We start from the raw sequence: 23008 nt of genomic DNA, 5'->3' as shown, positions 1-23008 counted from the left end.
AAAGAACAGAAACCTTACATACACCCCTGATAACCAAGAGAGCATTTTATCGTCAAAAAATTGTGGAAGAAATGCTAATTTATTTTTTACAATTGTTTTATGTTGTACTATTGAAATATATCAATATCCTCCCCCTCCTTTCACCCAGTCGGCCGCAAGAAATCACAACATGCTTCATTATTTTCTGATCTGATAGCACTTCAAAATAACTGGGGGGAATCCTACTCTGGAGCTATTGCTAAATTACTTTGTGGTACCCACCCAACTTAGAAGTCCACACTATAAATTTGCGGTACATTACAAAATCTTTTGACAACCTCATTTCGTGACGTAGACACAAATTAGGAGAAATGTGCCAGATTTCAGTGGATGGTCCTCACTGTTCCTGGAGTAAAGGTTTAATTTTCAAAACCGAAATTGCATAAAACTGAGCAAAGACCTTCATTGAAGCCTGAATGCTCTTCCATGCTATGTTTAAGATAAACCTAGACGTTATGCGCACTGGCAAAAATAAGTAATGCATCTTGTTTCTTGCCTCCCCTCGCAGGCAGAAAAGACCATATCCTGGAGCCTCTGTGTTTGCCAGAAAGTCCAGGTGGCATCGCTGTATCTGAAGGTTCGCCATCTGTGCCTTGTATTTTCTGTGAAGAATGTGTCCCCTCAGCAGAGCAGGAAAAGCTTCTCAAGCACATGATTATAGAGCACAAGCTTGTTATAGCCGATGTCAAGCTGATTGCAGATTTCAGATGGTAAGTTGTGCATTTGGAAAACTAATACAATATATTGATGGAAGCAGTGGTGTACATTATTGTCTCCAAATATGTTCAGATTGATAGATACACGTGCAATGCTTATATTTTACTTTTAACAAGTTAACCCCTTTGCTGCTAGGCCTCCCCCCCCCCCCCCCCCGATCCTGTGGTAAGCCTTTTTTTGGGCTATTTGGGGTAGTTTACGCTTTGGCCCCTGTAACTTTTTGTCCACATAGGGTATTCAAGACAAATTGGCACCTTTTTTTTCCGACACCTTGAGAATTCTAACGGTACTCAGGGTTTGTGGATTACCATGGAGGGGGACCCAGAAATTAGCCTAAATACAGCAACATCTTTTTTTTAATTTAAATGGGAAAAAAGTGCTGCAGAAGAAAGTGTCTGCTTTTTTACCTGCATATGGCATTAACAAATGGTTTGTGGTGCTGAAATCACCATCTTCTCAGCTTTCAGGAACAGACAGACTTTTGTCAGAAAACTAAAATTTTCTACACAGTTTTGGCATTTTACTGGGACACAGCCTATTTTTTGTGCTTTCAACCTCCTTCCAGTTAGTGGTAAAAATGGGTGTGCAAGCAATAATGGATCCCAGAAAACTATACATTTCGGAAAAGTAGACAAAAATCTGAATTCAGCAAGGAGTAATCTCTGTAGATCCTTCAAGGTTTTTTTATTAGAAACTAACAGTTGAAAATAAAAAATATTGGAATTGAGTTGAAAAAAACAGCCATTTCTGCCAACGTTTTCACATGTAATTTCTTCTAAGTATGGCAGATTTTTTAAAGCAAACTTAGAAACTTCTGATTGTGGGGATATATAGGGCTTGTAGGCTCACCAAGAACCTGAGGAATCCAAAGCCAATAACTGAGCTCGTCTTGCAATGGTTTATCATTGTGTACTGGGTATATAGCAATTCATTTGGTAAAACAAAAAGAGTGAAAAATATGTACCAAGGAAATCTATATAGTTCTGAAATGGAAACAAATATAGAGTTTAGAAGCAGTGTTATTTGCACATCTTCAGAATTGTGGGTACCCATACAAGCATGTGAATTAGAGGTCATTTTTAAAAATGACTTCTTTTTTTTACAAATTGTCTTACATTTGGAAGGCAGAAATGCAAAGAAAGTCAATTGGTAATAACACTTGTTCTACTGTTATGTGTTCCCCTAAGTCTCCCGATAAAAATGCTACCTCACTTGTGTGGGTAGGCCCTGTGCCGGGACAGGAAACGGCCCAAAACGCAACATGGACACATCACATTTTTCCAGTGAAAACAGACCCTTTTTTGCAAAGTGCCTAGCTATGGATCTTGAACCCTAGCTCAGGCGGCACCTAGAGATACCTAGCAAACCTATACATTTTTTAAAACTAGACACCGAGGGGAATCCAGCATGGCGTATACTGGAGGTACCTGGTGGGAATTAATTCTCTAACTTAAAACGCGCCACAGGGCATGTTTGCAGACATATCACCTCATTCCATGCCCTTTCCTTCACCACTGTGCAAACGCGCCCTGTGGCGCGTTTTAAGTTGGCGAATTAATACTCTTTCAATAATGAGGGTCCCTGAGGGCCAAATGGCCCAACAGGTATCTCCAGTATGCGCCAGGGAGCTGTGTTGCGGACAGATGTTCAGAGGCCACGCCCCTTTTTACACCTCTCTGCAACACAGCTCTGTGGCGCTTACTGGAGGTACCTAGTGGGCTAGTTTGTCCCTAGGGACCCTTAGGATTGTAGGGGACTTAATCTCTCAACTTAGAACGGTGACACGGTGTGTTTACTCAATGGTGAAGGAAGGCGACGGGCCCTGACGTGATTTGTGCAAACACGCTCTGTAGCGCGTTTTAAGTTGGAGAAAAAATTCCACTTCAAACCTGAGGGTCTGTGGGGGCCAGTAGCCCACCAGATGCTTCCAGGAAGCGCCACTGCGCTGCGTTGCAGAGAGATGGTGCAGGCCGTGCCCCTTTTTACATCTCTCTCCTACGCAGCTCTGTGGCGCTTACTGGATGTACTACGAATTCCGATTTACTTACCTGTTATCAGGAGAGACCTCAGTGCTGCATCTTTGAGCCCATTACTGATCCTGAAAAGTAATTCTAACCATACTTACCAGTAACTTGAATTTCCTTCCATAGGCTAACATTGACTGATTTCACTTGGAAATTCTTAGAAGTGTGGAGTTTTCGAACTTTAAAATATTCACCTAAAATCATCCGAACAACGAATTCAGATTTACTCACCTCTTATCAGGAGAGAGCCCCGTGCTGCATCCTTTAGCCCAGCACTGAACCTGAAAAGTCATTCTAACCGTACTTACCAGTAACTTGTTATTTCATTCCATAGGAATCCATTGTCTGGTTTTCACCAGAAAAGTTTTTAAGTTTTGATTTTCACAAACTACAAATATTCCTTAAAAATCGCCTGTATGACTTAAACGCATTCTTTCAACTGTTTACAGGAGATGATTCAGTGCTGGATCCAGGATCCACCACTGAGTAAGAAAAGGTAACAATAACAATACTTACCTGCTAAGTGAATTTCCTCCCATAGGATAACATTGGTAATTCTATGTGAAAAAGTTTCTGTCAACTTTTAAAATACAATAATATTCTTTAAAAATCACTACTGTAACCAAAACGCTTTTACTCAACTGTTTACAGGAGATGTCCAAGGACTGAATACAGGATCCAGTCCTGTGGTTAGAAAAGTATTCCATAAAGTAACTAATTGCATTTAACTAGAAATTCACATTGAGCGCAATGATGCATTGTATTTGAAATTGTGTTGCCCATTGCAACAACTGTAAGTCCTGTACTTAAAAGTCTATTGCCTATTTCCAAAGTATTTAAGCTAAAGTAATTCATTCTGAGAAGGTATATTTTGCAATACAATGTATAAAATAATTATAATAAAATTAAAAAAATAAAATATCTAAAAATAAATAGTGTAAACAAATGTAGTAAATCAGTATAAAAAAATATAACAATACATTTAAAATTAGTCATTTACAAATCCTTTGACATTCACTGAAAAAAACATAGGTTTCAAACATGATATAGGTAGGAATTAGAATTTAAAAAACCAGCGAAAATCACTGAAAAAAACCATAGGTTTGAGGCCTGATATAGTTAGGAATTAGCATTTAAAAAACCTTTAAAATTCAGTGAAAAAAAACATAGGCTTTAGGGGTGTTATAGTTAGGAATTAGCATTTAAAAAACCTTTGAAATTTACAGAAAAAAACATAGGTTTTAGGGGTGTTATAGATAGCTGGACATTTCACTCGTACAAAACCATTGAAATTCCTCCGATATAGTTAGTTGTACTAACTATAACTCGCGCGCCCGCAATCCACTGCTGATGATGTCACATATTACATCATTCATGACATGGTCAGTGACATCACAGATGGCATCACTGATGACATCTCAAATGACATCACTGATGACATCATCCACGTGACAATATGATACATCTCATCATACACTAGTATAACATTTCAACACTCATTATAAAATATGGAATACCATATTTGAAACCATTGTCACACCAATACAAGTTTCTAAAAACCCACTTAGTGATTACTACATCTACACACACATCTAAACACTTACCTACAGATTCACTCATACATGCTAACAAAGATCAATAGAACACTATTAAATATACTTATACACCTACATCTACATTACACACCAGTACACATCATATTGACTTATGCAGTCATCCTACTCATTTATGCAAATAATTGATCATACTTACATTTACTCAGCTACACACTCATACAAACACACTTTAATTATTCATATAGTAACTCAGATAGTAACTCATGCTTAGTGTGTTATAAAATCACTATTGCATGTATAAACAGTCACTCATACAATCACTGAGTCTTATGTATACTTATTTATATACAACTGTCACATACACTACCTTTTATATTTCTAGTTTGTTGGACATGTATCATTGAGAAATATATTTACTCATCACCACACCCATAAAGACATTCACTCATCCAAACAACTGTTTCCACATACAGTCTTAACCTCATATACCTACTAAATCAACTATTTACACATCTTTGGACAGTCACACACCTCCCACCCAACTACACACGCATTCACTATCCCATACAAATACTCACTTAACTAATTAATAAGTAATATAGCCTTTCAAATCACTGGTAACCAACTTATGTAGTCGTTTACGCAACAAGAGATAGAGTGATATAGATATTCACACTGTTTAATCACTATCCCATATATTTAGAGAAACACTTTAAATTAGTCACTTAGGGCCAGATGTAGGTAGGCAAATACCGGTCGGTAGCGGCCGAAATTCTGTAATTTCGGCCGTTACCGACCGGTATTTGGAAAATGAGATGTAGGGCCACCTAAAATACAGATTCGGTAATTTTACAGATTCGGTAATTTTACAGATTCAGTAAAATTACCAATTCTGTAAAATTACCGAATCTGTATTATGAGATGTAGGTAGCAATGTAATCAGTGCTACAGGGCTTTAAGAATTTGTTATTTACCACCAACTAGAAGTTGGTGGTAAAAATGAAAAGCCTTGAAAAAGCATTTTTTTTGCTTTTCAAAGGCTGCCATGTTGCAGACATACGTCTGCAACATGTGCACCCATATACGATTGAGGGGTGCAACAGGGTGTCAAAGTGACACCTTGCCACCCTTCAATGTTTCCCCCAATTACGGTAATTGACATTCATTCCTATGGGCCTCCGGGCCCATAGGAATGAATGGCAATTACCGAATCGGTAAATACAGATTCGGTAATTACCGAATCTTACCGATTCGGTAATTTAAAAAGAGAAATTACCTACATCCCATTTACCTACTCTTAAATACCGAATCGGTATGATTCGGTATTTAAGAGTAGGTAAATCGAGATTACCTACATCTGGCCCTAAGACAGTCAATCACAGTGCTACTAAACCCTCCATCCAGACACTTATACATCCACTCAGTCTTCAATGCACATTGCTATATATATAATACTTATTTAAATATCAACCCAAAACACATTCCCTGGATGATGTAATCAGTGATGTCATTTGAGATGTTATCAGTGATGTCATCAGTGATGTAACTGACCATGTCATGAATGATGTAATATGTGACATCATCAGCAGTGGATTGCGAGCGGGCGAATTATAGTTAGTACAACTAACTATATCGGACGTATTTCAATGGTTTTGTATGAGTGAAATGTCCAGCTAACATAACACCCCTAAAACCTATGTTTTTTTCAGTGAATTTCAAAGGTTTTTTAAATGCTAATTCCGAACTATATCAGGCCTCAAACCTGTTTTTTTCCAGCGAAAAAATAAATAAATAAATATATATATATATATATATATATATATATATATATATATATATATATATATATATATACATATATACACACATATATATTTAAACACATTACCTACTGGCAGTCGCCAGTAGGTATATATAGTTAGGATTTTTTTGAATAGGGATTTCTGAAAATTCTATGTTGAATAACTTTGGCGTTGATGGACGGAATTGGCTGAAATTTTCAGGAAAATGGCACATTTTGTTTCTGAGTGTCCCCTGAAATTTTGGGGGGGGGGTTTCGTCAAGCGGGGGCCGAGAAAAAAGGGGGGTCCCAAAATGTGTTTTTAACATTGAGTTTTCTATAGGGCGGTTGGACTCACTTTTAGCTCGAACGGCTGAATGGATTTCCACAAAACTTGGCAAAATTGTAGGGACTGGTAGCCCGATGTGCCTTTGCTATGTCTCAAGATATATGCTCCAGTGGTTTTTACGAAAATTAACTTTGAAAAATATATATTGGGCTACATTGGGCTATATATATGTTAGAGCCCAAATGTAGCCCAATGTAGCCCAAAGATGGCCACCAGAGACAAAAAAAAACAAATGTAGCCCAAATATCAGCCAGATGTAGCCCAACTATAGCCCAATGGCAGAATGTCCCAGAGTGTTCTAAAGAACAACTAGAACGCTAACAGTCTTACTTATGACAAAAGTATGGCACACCTGAAGTCATCTTGATTGGAATAAAGTGGTAACACTTAATACATTTAATTTGAAAAGGAACAAAATGAGGGGTTTCATTTTGCCATAGAAATGTTATATATATATATATATATATATATATATATATATATATATATAGTTAGGATTTTTTTAATAGGGATTTCTGAAAATTCTATGTTGAATAACTTTGGCGATGATGGACGGAATTGGCTGTAATTTTCAGGAAAATTGCACATTTTGTTTCTGAGCGTCCCCTGAAAGTTTGGGGGGGTTTCGTCAAGCGGGGGCCGAGAAAAAATGGGGGTCCCAAAACGTGTTTTTAACATTGAGTTTTCCATAGGGCGGTTAGACTCACTTTTAGCTCGAACGGCTGAATGGATTTCTATGAAACTTGGCAAAATTGTAGAGACTGTTTGCCCGATGTGCCTTTGCTAGGTCTCAAGATATGTGCTCCAGTAGATTTTGAGAAATTAACGTTAAAAAAAAATATATATCTGTGACAGCGTCCCGGTTAGCGCCCCGGTTCGCGTACCAGACGCGTAACGGAACTTCGCGAGGAGAAGCGGATTGGCTCTCCGGTGACTGTCAACATTCTAAACAGTCCGGAGCGGCCGCCATCTTGTCTCTCGGTAGGATCGAGAGACAAGAGGTAGAAATAAACGAAGGGGGAAATGAATGAAAGGGGGCAAGGTAGACCTCTCCTGACCCCCTAGGATTGATGTGGGGGCTATTAAAGGGCCCCGCGGGGCAAAAAAATAAAATACATTTTTTTTCGATTTTTCGCGGTGGAAGCGCTACCCGGCGCCATCTTGTGTTTCGGACGAATTTAGTCACAAGATGGAGGATAAACAATGTTGGGAATGGGTATAAGGGGGCACGTGAGACATATCCTGACCCCCTAGGTTTTCTGAGGGTGGCTGAGGAGGCCCATATATGTAAAAAAAATACTACTTTTTTTTTTCAAATTTTCGCACGGTTAGCGCCCGGTCCGCGCACCGGGTAGCGTTCCGGAAAGCGTAACAAGGGGAAAACCAAGGGAAATATTAAAATAATATTTTAGAGTGCTTTGAGGTAGGGTAGCTCTGAATAGAGCTGTTGTGTTGTGTGGGTGATGTAAGTACCAACATGTAGGTACCAATGAAGAGTCTAAAATTCAATGTACACCGTCTCCTCTGTAGATATTTTGTATGTTCTAATATGGGTTATTTAAATGTAAATGTGTGGAAAAGCACTTCATGCTTTAAAGCAATTGTATTTTTGAACTGATTGTTCTTTCCTCTTAGTCCTCCTCTTTGTTTTTTTTTCCCCACTCTTCTTCAGCATGATAGTTGATAAATTCGTTCCCTCAAAAAATGTATATACATAAAAAAATTATATTAAATACATATAAAATATATTTTTCCTTTAAAAGAAGAATACATTTTACAGCTTTTGATATTTGCTATTAAAAAACCATTGAAATTCACTGAAAAAAACCATAGGTTATAGACCATATATAGTTAGGAATTAGCATTTACAAAACCTTGAAAATTCACTGAAAAAACCATAGATTATAGACCATATATAGTTAGGAATTAGCATTTACAAAACCTTATTTTACTCACACAAAACCATTGAAATTCGCATATATAGTTAGTTGCACTAACTATATATCGCGCACCCGCAATCCACTGCTGATCATGTCACATATTACATCATTCATGACATGGTCAGTGACATCACTGATGACATCACTGATGACATCTCAAATGACATCACTGATGACATCACTGATGACAACATCCAGTGACTGTATGTTTCTGTAAAGTTAAAATATGTCTTACATATTGAAGAATGAGTGGATGTATAAGTGTCTGGATGAAGGATTTAGTAGGTGCATGACTGACTGTATGAGTGAGTGATTAAATGTGTCTCACTGAGTGCATGGGTTAGTGACTAAACTGTCTTAATTTGTGCATCATTATGTCTGTTGTTCTGTAAACTGCTGCATGTGTTGATCAGTAGCTATATGAGTATCTATATGGGTTATTGATTGGTTGCCCAAGTATTTGTATGGGAGACTGACTGAGTGTGTGTGTGGGTGGCTGGGAGGTGTATGACTCTGTGCATAGATGTGTGAGCAGTTGATTCACTAGATGTATGGGTTCAAAAGTGCATGTGGAAACAGCTGTATGGGCGGTTGACTGTGTGCATGAGTGTATTGGTGAGTGAATGGATATCTCAGTGCTACATGTCAAAGTAAGTACATATGTAAAACACAGTACATGTGAGAGTTTACATATATAAATAACTGTGCATAAGAGCCAGTGAATGTGTGAGTGGCTGTATGGATCATTGTGAACTTGTATCAGGGATTGTATAAGAGAGTAAATATGTGTTAGTATATGTTTGAAAAAGTAAGGTGTGTATAACTGTATAGTTGAGGAAATGGAGGTGTGATTGATTCTTTGCATGACTGACTAGGTGTGTGAGTAACTCCATGGATGAGTGACAGTCTGTGAGTGTCTGTTTACACTGAGTGTATCTAAGGTTATATTAGAGTCTGAAGAGGTTCATCGTATTATCACATGAATGATGTCATCAGTGATGTGATCAGTAATGTCAAATGAGATGTCATCAGTGATGTCATCAGTGATGTCATCAGTGATGTCATTTGAGATGTCATCAGTGATGTCATCAGTGATATCACTGACCATGTCATGAATGATGTAATATGTGACATGATCAGCAGTGGATTGCGGGTGCGCGATATATAGTTAGTGCAACTAACTATATATGCGAATTTCAATGGTTTGTGTGAGTAAAATAAGGTTTTGTAAATGCTAATTCCTAACTATATATGGTCTATAACCTATGGTTTTTTCAGTGAATATATATATATATATATATATATATATATATATATATTCACTGAAAAAACTACCGGCCGGTCCCGGTCGGAAGGAGCCCCACCACGTGACGAGTGGTCTTCATGCTGCAGCTAAAGGAGAGCAGCGTGATATCTGCAGGAATGGTCGTTTTGCAGGAGGGAAATTACAGCGCAAGAAAGAGGATGGTTATTTCCTGGCCCACTGTGGTTTTAATTTTGCAAGAATGAGACATTGTGCGAGCAGCGCACTAGCGTGATTTCACTGAACTTCAAGCACCAGCAAGCACTGGGGTGCTAACACTTATCAGGGCAGGTGCAGTTGATTGAAGGACTTTCCATGCTCGGCGCATTGTCAAGTAAGCCTCTGAGGAAGTGCTCCACGAGCATGAAACGCGTCAGGCTTTTACTTTTTACAGGACTTCTGTCTTCTGCCTAGCGCTGTAAACCTGCAATAAAAAAAACGAAAATTCAACCTACCTGTCTGGAGGCTCTTTAAAGTTGGGTAACCTGAGTTTTGGATGTTTTACCGGCCGGTCCCGGTCGGAAGGAGCCCCACCACGTGACGAGTGGTCTTCATGCTGCAGCTAAAGGAGAGCAGCGTGATATCTGCAGGAATGGTCGTTTTGCAGGAGGGAAATTACAGCGCAAGAAAGAGGATGGTTATTTCCTGGCCCACTGTGGTTTTAATTTTGCAAGAATGAGACATTGTGCGAGCAGCGCACTAGCGTGATTTCACTGAACTTCAAGCACCAGCAAGCACTGGGGTGCTAACGCTTATCAGGGCAGGTGCAGTTGATTGAAGGACTTTCCATGCTCGGCGCATTGTCAAGTAAGCCTCTGAGGAAGTGCTCCACGAGCATGAAACGCGTCAGGCTTTTACTTTTTACAGGACTTCTGTCTTCTGCCTAGCGCTGTAAACCTGCAATAAAAAAACGAAAATTCAACCTACCTGTCTGGAGGCTCTTTAAAGTTGGGTAACCTGAGTTTTGGATGTTTTACCGGCCGGTCCCGGTCGGAAGGAGCCCCACCACGTGACGAGTGGTCTTCATGCTGCAGCTAAAGGAGAGCAGCGTGATATCTGCAGGAATGGTCGTTTTGCAGGAGGGAAATTACAGCGCAAGAAAGAGGATGGTTATTTCCTGGCCCACTGTGGTTTTAATTTTGCAAGAATGAGACATTGTGCGAGCAGCGCACTAGCGTGATTTCACTGAACTTCAAGCACCAGCAAGCACTGGGGTGCTAACGCTTATCAGGGCAGGTGCAGTTGATTGAAGGACTTTCCATGCTCGGCGCATTGTCAAGTAAGCCTCTGAGGAAGTGCTCCACGAGCATGAAACGCGTCAGGCTTTTACTTTTTACAGGACTTCTGTCTTCTGCCTAGCGCTGTAAACCTGCAAAAAAAACGAAAATTCAACCTACCTGTCTGGAGGCTCTTTAAAGTTGGGTAACCTGAGTTTTGGATATATATATATATATATATATATATATATATATATATATATATATATATATATATATATATATATATATATATATATTCACTGAAAAAACTATAGGTTTCACACCAGTTATAGTCAGCTGGAAATTTTACTCGCATAAAACCATTGAAATTCCCACGTTATAGTCAGTTGGACTCACTATAACTTGCGCGTGCAATGCACTGCTGATGACGTCACATATTACATCACTCATGACATGGTCAGTGACATCACTCATGACATCACTGATGACACCATCCAGTGAATGTGTGTATTTAAAAAAAAAAAATATGTGTTATATATGTATATGTAAAAGTTGATGGAAGAATACATGTTTAAATAAGTGTTTACATGGATGTTTTTAAAACAAAAATTGATTGGTTAACTGGTTTATTAAGTGTATCTTAGTGAATACATATATTAGAGAGTAATGTTTAAATATTCAAATATATGTATTAGTGTTTCACTTTGTGTATAAGTGCCTGCATAGGTTGGTGAGTTGCTACATGTGTATGTATATGGGTTATTAGATGTTTTTCTTAGTATCAGTATGAGTGTTTGTATGGTTTGGTGGGGGTATTACTTAGCACATAGATGCATGAATGACTGACTCTCTGTTTGTATGTGTTTTGAAGACAGCATATGTGCAGGACTGTATGGGTGGATGAGTGTGTATATGTGTGTGTTAGTGAGTGAATGACTGTCTCACTAGTGTGTTTATCAGTAACTACATATGTTTTAATCTAGTATATGTGAAGATTGATGTATATAAGTGAGTATATGTGAGAGTGAGGAATTGTAAGAGTTCCTGTTTAAATTAGTATGTGTTTCTATAAGTGATTGTTTACGTTACGTTACGTTAAAAATAGTTATACCGCGCATGTTCACCAACGGTTTCATGGCGCTCTTTGACAAAAAACGGTTACCAGGGAGGAAGGGTTACTCAGATGCTGACTGGAATAGGTGAGTTTTTAGTAATGTACGGAAACAAGCATAGCTGGGGCAGAGACGAAGAGTCAATGGGAGAGTATTCCAAGTAGAGGAGGCCAAGTAAGAGAAGCTCAGTCCTCCATGCTTTTTCCTTCTGTATTTAGGAACCTCAAGGTAATTGAGAGAGGTAGAACGGAGAGCTCTGTGGGGGATGTATCGTGACAAGCAAGATAAGATGAAGGCCGGGGCTGAGTCGGTGAGGGCCTTGAAGACGGTGCATCCGAGTTTAAAAATGCAGCGTTTAGAGACAGGGAGCCAGTGAAGATTGCGGAGAAGGGGAGTAACGTGCTGGTATTTGGGCTGACGAAAAATCAGGCGAGCGGCCTGATTCTGCACCAATTGTAACCCGTGGAGGTGGTAGGCCGGAATCCCCGCGTACAAGATGTTAGCGTAGTCGAGTCTGGAGGTGATGAGAGCAATGATAACAAGGATCAGGGCCTCTCTAGAGAGAAACCTACTGATCTTGCGGATCCGCCTAAGGTGAAAAAAACAGGATGAGGTGACAGAATTAATTTGTGGTCTCATTGACAGATCTTCAGAGATGATCACCCCCAGACTCCTCACTGTGCTCACAGGAGTGGGTGCTGTCCCTAGAGATGGAGGCCAATAGGAAGGATTCCACAGATTGGCGGAGCCACCCACCAGTACTAGCTCTGTTTTTGCAGGGTTCAATTTCAATTGACTATGGTACATCCATTCCGCAATGGCCAACATGGTAGACTGAAAATTAAGACAGGAGGAGGGAAGGGAATCGATGGGGAAAATTAACTGAAGATCATCTGCATAATTAAAAATAGTGACCGGGGTATTTCGAAGTGAGGCTAATAGGGGTTGCAGATATAAATTAAATAATAAAGGTGACAGCGCAGAGCCCTGAGGGACCCCGCAGGTTAAAGATAGAAGAGGTGCAGCAAAGGTGGATAGATGAACTGCCTGAGAGCGGTTGTCTAGGAAAGATCTGAGCCAATCGAGGGCTACCCCCTGGATGCCGGCGTTATTGACACGGTCGATCAGAATCGCATGATCGACAGTGTCAAAAGCAGCCGACAGGTCCAACAGGACAAGGGCCTGAGAGATGTTTTTGTCAGCACCCTTCCTGAGGGAATCCATGACGGCCACTATGACCGCCTCGGTGGAGTGGAGGGGTCTAAAACCCGCTTGTTGGGCATCCAGGAAGGAAGAGCTCTCGATGAATGTACTAAGGCAACGGGTGACATACGTCTCCAAGATCTTTCCTAGATAGGGAAGAAGGGAAATGGGTCTGTAATTGCTTAAAATAGAAGGATCTGCATTAGTCTTTTTCAAGATAGGCAGAACCGCTGCCTGTTTAAAGGAGCGGGGTACTACTCCGATGGCTAAGGAATTATTGAGCAGGGCTAATGGGGGGCCTGGGCAGGCCAAAAAGGCCTCTCTCAGAATCTGAGGTGGACATACGTCATTGGGAGAGCCTGAACTGACTTTCTGGAGCAAGGAGGATAATTCTTGTAATGTGATCGGCGGAAACTCTGTCAGCTTGCTGGTGTTCATAGGGGGAGGAGGAAGGGGTAAAGGAGATGAAGGAGGAGGAATATTCTTTTTGATAATAGCAATTTTTTCAGAAAAGTAAACGTTGAGGGAGTCACATAAAAGTTGGGTTGGTTGGGGTTGGGGTGTGACCCTGTCAGGGAGGGAGAGCTCATTGACAATGGCAAAGATGTCTTTAGTTTTATTCTTAGAAGCCATTAATTTATGAGAAAAATAGGCAGTTTTAGCTGCCAGAATCGAATTTTTGTAAGAATTAAGAGAATCTTCGAAAATGATTCTAAGCTGGGGGTCGTAATTGCGTCTCCAGCGACGCTCAGCTTGGCGGAGAGCAAGTTTATCCGCTTTAAGTTGGTCAGAGAACCATCGCTGGGCGTCGTGGGGGCGCTTAGCTTTAATTGTTTTAAGGGGGCAACTTTATCACAAGCACAGAGTAGCCATTCTTCGAGATGATTTGCCTGATCGGCTATCGAGGTCGAGGAGGTAGGAGGAGAAGAGGCCAGTGTAGCGTGAAAGTCAGCCAGATTTGCGCTTTTCCAGTTGCGAGCAACAAAATTCTTGACAGGGGGGGGAAGGCAAACAGTATGAAGATGAAGATGAAAGGAAATAGAATAATGGTCGGACCAAGAACAGGGAAGGACGGAGGGAAGGGAAAGGTCAAGATTAGATGTCCAAATTTGGTCCAAGATGTGACCCTTGTGGTGAGTAGGAGTATGAACGTGCTGGGAGAAGTTCATGCTGGTTAAAAGCTCAGTAAACTCCGTAGAGAGCAGGCTTTCACGGGCATCAGATGGCCAATAGTTAAAATCGCCAATAATCATGATGTGAGCATGATTAATGGCGAGTTGTGAGATAAAATCACCAAATAGTTTAGGGAAAAGAGGCATGTGTTCAGCAGGCCTGTAAACGAGAACACACACAAAAGCTAATTTAGCTGAGGAGAATTTGAGAGAGAGGCAGTCCGTTTTAGGGATAAGAGTCGCAGACAGCTCTGTGAATTTAAAATCGGAACGGATAATGGCCGCCACTCCACCTCCTGTCTTCCCGGCAGGGCGGTTGGCCTGCATGATGTAATATCCAGCGGGAATTGCAGCGAGGATGTCGGGGGCAGAGTCCTCAGTAATCCACGTTTCGGTAAGGAGGAGAATATCAATGAAACTCTGATGTAATAGTTGGAAGATCTCCAACTGGTGGCGTACTAAGGAGCGAGTATTCAGGTAGTGCACTGATAGTGAAGAGGATTTCTGAGAAGGAGGGGGAGAAGGGACTGGGAAGGAGTCGTGGAGGGGAAGGGTATCTAAAACATGGGTGACGGACGGGATCAATATGCCACAATCATGAGCTGCCCTCGCAGTGCGAGCAGCAATAGGTCGTGGGGAATTACATTTCCTAAGATCAGCAGAAGAATAGGATAAGAGATGGGCATTACGACGGGGCCCTGGGCCTGCTCGGCCGCGGACGGGCGCAGACGGGCTTGACTTGTGCGCGACTTTGGCGCGAAGTCGGCGCTCCCGCTGCGCTCGTCCGCTGCGCTTCCGCCATGCCGCCATTATATACTAGTGGTGAGGGAGCACTAGACCGCTCACCTGCAATGAGTAGGTGCTGGGCGGAAGTGTATTTGCCTGCAGGAAGTGACGCTCCTCGAACTGACCCTTTAAGAGAGTAAGTATGTGTAAGTTTCCTTAGAAGTAAAGTGGTAGTGTGTGTATAGCTGTATATGCAAATAAATGGATGTTCAATAGTTTATTTGCACGTGTGAGTATGTGTGAGAGTATCTTTAGGATGACTGTCGGTGTGTAAGAGGATGTATAGGTGTATCACTTCATATGAAGAGTGAGTATATGTATGAGTGACTATATAGAACTGTTGGTGAATGAGTGCATGAGTATATAGATGGTGGAATAATTGAATTGGTTGTTGTAACTGGTATGGCTATCTCCATTTTTTGAAAATTTTATTTTTTATTTTTGAATATGTGTTTCAAGGGTTACATTTCAGTGAAAGGAGGTCTGTCACTCTGTCACAAGGATGGTGTCATCAGTGATGTCATGAGTGATGTCACTGACCATGTCATGAGTGATGTAATATGTGACGTCATCAGCAGTGCATTGCACGCGCAAGTTATAGTGAGTCCAACTAACTATAACGTGGGAATTTCAATGGTTTTATGCGAGTAAAATTTTCAGCTGACTATAACTGGTGTGAAACCTATAGTTTTTTCAGTGAATTTAATAGGTTTTTTAAATGCTAATTCCTAACTATAACTGGTGTGAAACCTATGGTTTTTTCAGTGAATTTCATAGGTTTTTTAAATGCTAATTCCTAACTATAACTGGTGTGAAACCTATGGTTTTTTCAGTGAATTTCAAAGGTTTTGTAAATGCTAATTCCTAACTATATATAGAGCCTCAAACCTATGAAATGTAATATTTTTTATAATGAATCCTATATTGTATATTTATATAATACTATTTTTTTATATAAATTTTTTTTAAATTTGTTTTTGCCGTGGAGCGCTCCCGGGGCGCGTACCGGGGAGCGCCCCGGTCAGCGCAATTTTGCGGCACGCCCCGGGGCGCGTACCGGGGAGCGTCCGTTACCGCTATTGCCGCGAACGAAAACATCCTCGTGACATATCGCGTAGCCACGTCCGCGTGATACGTACGGCGTAAGCACGCCCGGAAGCACCCACGAGCATACGAACGCGCTACGTAAGCGCCCCGGGACTCGCCCCGGGGCGCGCCCAAACATCATCGTGATGTATCACGTAGCCGCGTCCCCGTGATACGCACGGCGTAAGCGCACCCGGAAGCACTCTAGCGCATACGATCGCGCAACGTAAGCATCCGACGCGCTTACGCGACGCGCCCCGGGGGCGCGTAGCGTAAGCACGTCGGGTCATGTGACCTGAAAATAACACTTTTTATTGGTGCAGAACAGTTTTGGTTTCCAAATGATGAAAGCCCGGGTCATGTGACCTGAAAATAACAATAACACTTTTCATTTGTCCAGGACATTTTTTTTTTCCAAATGATGAAAGCCCCCACCTTTTTTCCTTATTCAGACTTTGTCCTTTGACTGAGGAAGACCTGTTTGGAGATCTGTGACTAATATTTTGTACTTTAAAATGGCTACAGTAGCAGCAGCAGCTGGAGCATCTGCACCACCACCACCACCACCAAGAGGACCACCACAACATCACATTGGTGGTCAAGAAGAAGAAGAGGAGGAGGAGGAGGAGGAGGAGGAGGAGGAGGAGGGGAGTAGGACATTCCTGCCAGAAGACAATACCCCATATAGGCCAAAGCAGCACATTGTATGGGAGTTTTTTTCCATCCCAGAGGGCAAGAAGAAAGTGAATGCGCCAAAGGTGACTTGCCAAATCTGTGGCTCTGAACTTTCAAGGGGGAACCCTAATAAGAAATATTCATTTGGCAATAACACCATGATTCGGCACATGCAGCGCAAGCATCCCAACAACTATGCTGCGGCAGAGGTGAGAGAACTGGCCAGTAACCCTCCCCAATCTTCACCCAGCACCTCCAAAAGAAAGCCACTCAATCCATCGGGACCAGAGACAAGGGATATGGTCCCAAACATACAACCACAGTTTGGTGAATTCAAGATCACTTGTATTTTTTGTGGTAAGACCATCACCTATGGTGAGCAGAGCATAAAGCTCATCAACCGTGCTGGTGACAACCACAATTGCCCCAAAAAAAACATAATTTTTTCCTTATTTCTCTTTGCTCCAGTTGAGCCGTTTACAATTCCCTGTTTTTTGTTTCTCCCCATAAAAATAACCCAAAAAATATAAAATAGTTCATAAAAGCCAAAAAAGTACAAAATGTTATAAAACAACAAAAAGAAGAAAAAAAACTTCTTTTTAGAACTACCTCCAATTTATAATAAAAAAAGGCTACATTTTAAAAAAAATCTGTCATTCTTTTTTCCCCATGGTACGCTCCCCGGTACGCTCCCCGGTGCGCGTACCGGGCTATCCCCCCGCGAAAATCGAAAAATTGCCCCGCGAAGCCCTTTTATGGCCCCCACATCAAACCTATGGGGTCAGGGGGGGTCTACCCTGCCCCCTTTTGGTCGTTTCCCCCTTTGTTTTTGCCACCTCTTGTGTCTTGATCCTACCGAGACACAAGATGGCGGCCGCTCCGGACTGTTTGAAATGTTGACAGACACCCGAGAGCCAATCAGCTTTCCGCGCGCGAACTCGCGTAGCGCGCTGGTACGCGCCCCGGTGCGCGTACCGGGGCGTGCTTATAGATATATATATTTTTTTGAACCTAAATTAATCAAAATCCTCTGGAGCACATATCTTGAGACATAGCAAAGGCACATCGGGCTACCAGTCCCTACAATTTTGCCAAGTTTCGTGGGAATCCATTCAGCCGTTCGGGCTAAAAGTGAGTCCAACCGCCCTATGGAAATTAACATGGGAAAAACAAGTTTTGGGACCCCTCTTTTATCTCAGCCCCCGCTTTTATCTCGGCCCCCGCTTGACGAATCCCCCCCAAACTTTCAGGGAAGGAGCGGAGCGGAGCTGGCCATTTTCTTGGAGAAATTCAGCCAATTCCGTCAATCAACACTAAAGTTACTCCCAATAGAATGTTGCAGATTTCCTATGGAAACTTGGTCCTAACTATAGCTACCTACGGGCAACTGCCAGTAGGTAATTAATATATATATATATATATATATATATATATATATATATATATATATATATATATATATATATATATATATATATATATATATATATATATATATATATATATATATATATATATATATATATATATATATATATATATATATATATATATATATATATATATATATATATATATATATGCATTTCTTTGGAGTGAAAGTTCTTGACAAAATGGAAAGAGGAGGTGATGTGGTCAGAAGATTGCGACAAACGGAGTCTCGAATGATAATTAGACTCCGAACCAAACACCCGAGGGGGATGAACTTTGGAGAGGATCTGCACGTTCATCTGGAATAGAACCTCAGAACCTAGATGGGTACTATACCCAGAACAACTCCAAAATGGAACATCTAATTAAAGACAATGGGTACTAAACCCTCGATTTTGAACTATAATCATTATCTAAGTGCAAAAAAGATGCAAAGTCTTTCTTTTCTTTTTAAAATTATTTGCACTAAAACTACATCACCCATAATGCCTCATAATTGGCTACAAATGGGTTAGTATAAATATAAACACTGTAGAGGGACTAGCCAACCGTGAACAAGGCCGTGTGTGGCCGAAACGCGTTGGTGGGGTGAAGTCTTGAAATAAATAAGGCTTAAATCGATCTCTGACTGTGCCGCCTCCTTTGGTCAAAACAATTATCTGGGTCAGGGTCCGACCCCTTGGCAGAGCACACACTGTGGAGCGCGCTCCCATGGCTATGGGATCTCTTTGGTTGCTGATATATATATATATATATATATATATATATATATATATATATATATATATATATATATTTTTTTTTTTTTTTTTTTTGGTGCAATGTGGTCTTGTAACAGGATCGCTCTCCAGCGGGTGCCGGCGTTGGGCCAGACCAATGGCCAAAAAACAATTTTTGGTACAAAGGACGCCGCACACAGCAACTTCAGTTCACAGATTTAATTCAGTGCCCTGTCTAACACCAACGCGTTTCAGCCTGACGGCCTTGCTCAATAAATCTGTGAACTGAAGTTGCTGTGTGCGGCGTCCTTTGTACCAGGAAAAAAAAAAAAAAAAAAAAAAGAAATATATATATATATATATATATATATATATATATATATTCACTGAAAAAACCATAGGTTATGGACCATATATAGTTAGGAATTAGCATTTACAAAACCTTGAAAATTCACTGAAAAAACCATAGGTTATAGACCATATATAGTTAGGAATTAGCATTTAGAAAACCTTATTTTACTCACACAAAACCATTGAAATTCCATATATAGTTAGTTGCACTAACTATATATCGCGCACCCGCAATCCACTGCTGATGATGTCACATATTACATCATTCATGACATGGTCAGTGACATCACTGATGACATCACTGATGACATCATCTAGTGTCTGTGTGTTTTTGTAAAGTTTAAATACGTTTTACATATTGAAGAATGACTGGATGGATGGAAGACTGAGTGTGTGTGTGGCTGGCTGGGAGGTGTGTGACGCTGTGCATATCAATGTGTACTTGTATCAGTGATTGTATAAGAGAGTAAGTATGTGTTAGTATATGTGTGAAAAGTATGGTGTTCTGTGTTTAACTATAGATGAGGAAATCGAAGTGTGATTGATTCTTCACAGGACTGACTAGGTGTATGAGTGCATATGATAGTGTTCTAATAATAACTGACTGTATGTATGAGTAATTGTATGGGTGAATGAGTGAATGTGTGTGTAGACGTACGAATCAGTGAGTGCGTATGTAGTAACTGGTATTGGTGTGTCATGATGTCATCAGTGATGTCATTTGAGATGTCATCAGTGATGTCATTTCAGATGTCATTAGTGATGTCATCAGTGATGTCACTGAAGTATGGTGTTCTGTGTTTAACTGTATAGATGAAGAAATGGAAGTGTGATTGATTCTTTACAGGACTGACTTGGTGTGTGAGTAACTCCATGGATGAGTGGCAGTGTGTGACTGTATGCATAGGTGTATGAGTGCATATGATAGTGTTGTAATAATGAGTGACTGTATGTATGAGTGATTGTATGGGTGTATGGGTGAATGTGTGTGTAGACGTAGGAATCAGTGAGTGCGTATGTAGTAACTGGTATTGGTGTGTCATGATGTCATCAGTGATGTCATTTGAGATGTCATCAGTGATGTCATCAGTGATGTCATTTGAGATGTCATCAGTGATGTCATCAGTGATGTCACTGACCATGTCATGAATGATGTAATATGTGACATCATCAGCAGTGGATTGCGGGTGCGCGATATATAGTTAGTGCAACTAACTATATATGGAATTTCAATGGTTTTGTGTGAGTAAAATAAGGTTTTCTAAATGCTAATTCCTAACTATATATGGTCTATAACCTATGGTTTTTTCAGTGAATTTTCAAGGTTTTGTAAATGCTAATTCCTAACTATATATGGTCTATAACCTATGGTTTTTTCAGTGAATTTCATTGGTTTTTTAACAGCTAATATCTGTAGCTGTAAAATGTATTCTTCTTTAAATCCAAAAATATATTTTATATGTTTATTAATAATTTTTTTTTAAAATATTTTTTTTTCTTCGTTCCCGCTTCGCGAATCGGGAAGTTTCCCGTTAGCTGACCTTGATGCCGCGAAATAGACCGCGAGCCGGTAAACGTTTCTTTACCGCAACTGCCGCGTTAGAAAACAACATCGTGACGCCTCCCGTCCGCATGACGTTTCGCGTTGTCGCGTGATACGTCATATGACGTGCTACGTTAGCGAACTGGTACGCTTACCGAGTCGCAAAGCACAGGTTTCTGGAAGCAAACCTGGAGGCCCTGCAAAGCGCTTAACGTAAACACAGCAGGTCATGTGACTTGGTAATAACACTTTTCATTGGTTCATTTCGCTTTTGGTTTCCTAATGATGTAAGACTAGGTCATATAATCTAAAATGAACACTTTTCATTGGTTGAGAACTATTGTTTTTCCCAAATGATGAAAACCCCTCCTTCTTTCCTCACTCTGACTTTCATCTTTGTGAGAGAAAGACCCTTTGTTACCAGTGAGCAATGGCTTCTTTAGTAGCTTCAGCTGGTGCTTCCCCACCACCTCCACCACATCCAAGGAAGAGTGGACCACCTGCTCAAGTTATAATTCAGCAAGAAGAGGAAGAAGAAGAACAGGACGACGAGCACGAAGAGAGGCACTTTTTGCCTGAGGAGCCCAGGACGTCTCACCGGAAAGAAAACTTAATTTGGCAATTTTTTAAAATTCCCAAAGGTCAGAAAAAAGTAAATGCAAGATACGTAACTTGCCTTATATGTCAAGATAGACTGTCCAGAGGGACCGACAAAAAATACAGTTTCGGAAACTACACAATGCATCGCCATATGACTAGGTGGCATCCTAACAACTACAGTGCTGCACAGTTTCGTAACGACCTAGATAATCTCCCTATTATGGCCAGAAGATCTGTTGTACCGGAAGTAACGGGACCAGAGGGCAGGGAGATGGTGCCAAATATTCAAACGAGATTTCATGAAGTAAAACACGTCTGCGTACATTGCAATGGATTCATTTGCTACGGAGAAAGAAGCATCACTCTGATCAACAGAGCTATTGACTATCATATGCAAGTTTGTACGAAACGCCCCAAATAATAAATACTTTTTTTTTGTTTTGTTGCTCCTGTTGAGCCCTTTACAATGAATCGTTTTCATTGCCCCCTGCAAGAAAAACCCCAAAAAATATAAAACTGTTCAGAAAAATTCAAAAAAAGTAAAAAAATGTTCAGAAAAAAAATAAAAAAAATATAAAACAACAAAAACAATTAAAAAAAAAGTTCTTTTCAGAACTACCTCCCCGTTATTAAAAAATCGGTACAATATTTGGAACTGTGCCAACCTCTATTTCTCGTAGTTCGCTTCCCAGTTCGCTCGCCGGTACGCGAACCGGAAGTGAACCAAAATTTTTTTTTAAAAAAACAGTAAGTATAAGGGAAGGAAACAGACACTTATGTTAAAAGAAAGACAGCTATAGGGGAGTAAACTAGAGATACTATTACCCGTAATCCACTGCTGATGATGTCAGATATTACATCATTCATGACATGCTCAGTGACATCATCAGCAGAGGATTGCGGGTTTTTTGGCAACGTGCCTTATCCACGGTTTAATAACGCTGCCTTTTGCTTTATATAAGTTTTCAAATTGTATGAAATATATACCAATAGGTCGTTATGAACCTTTAGGTAGTGCTTTTCTTCATGAGGTCTGGTCGCTTCCATACACATACAGATGTTTCAAAGATGATCAAGAAGTTTATCTGAATGGAGAGGAATGCACTGAGACGCCAGATCATTCACTAATGTGTAGGCACATACAGTTACACGGTTCATGCAACAAACACCGACCAAATATGGCTTGCGTGTTGCAAGGCACGCCAGTTCCTGCTATCATCCCCACGTTCAAGTTGTTGGAAAATGGTAGTTATTTGATGCTCAATAATGAAGATTGTTCTGGGTTAATTAAAAGTATTCCTTTTATCGTAACAGTAAGTGAACGGGTTATTTGCTGCAGAAATGTTCTATTTCCTCCCACACATGAACATAGGGAGTTTTCAATCTGGCCACAAATACCAAC

At 40.5% G+C, this 23008-nt stretch overlaps 1 protein-coding gene across 2 annotated transcripts in view; it reads left to right on the top strand.

Annotated features, from left to right (window-relative positions):
* Positions 1–23008, top strand: part of ZNF277 (zinc finger protein 277) — a 716997-nt gene that overhangs the window by 96234 nt on the left and 597755 nt on the right. For both annotated transcript variants that reach the window (XM_078674468.1, XM_078674475.1), the window contains exon 2: positions 548–749. In XM_078674468.1, coding sequence (XP_078530594.1) covers positions 548–749 — 202 coding nt within the window. The remainder of the gene's footprint in view (positions 1–547; positions 750–23008) is intronic.

This window comes from Lissotriton helveticus, chromosome 1_1, assembly GCF_964261635.1.
Source record: "Lissotriton helveticus chromosome 1_1, aLisHel1.1, whole genome shotgun sequence".
Classification (NCBI taxonomy): Eukaryota; Metazoa; Chordata; class Amphibia; order Caudata; family Salamandridae; genus Lissotriton; species Lissotriton helveticus.
The sequence above is the reverse complement of the archived record's forward strand: the minus strand, read 5'-3'. Positions and strand labels throughout refer to the sequence as shown.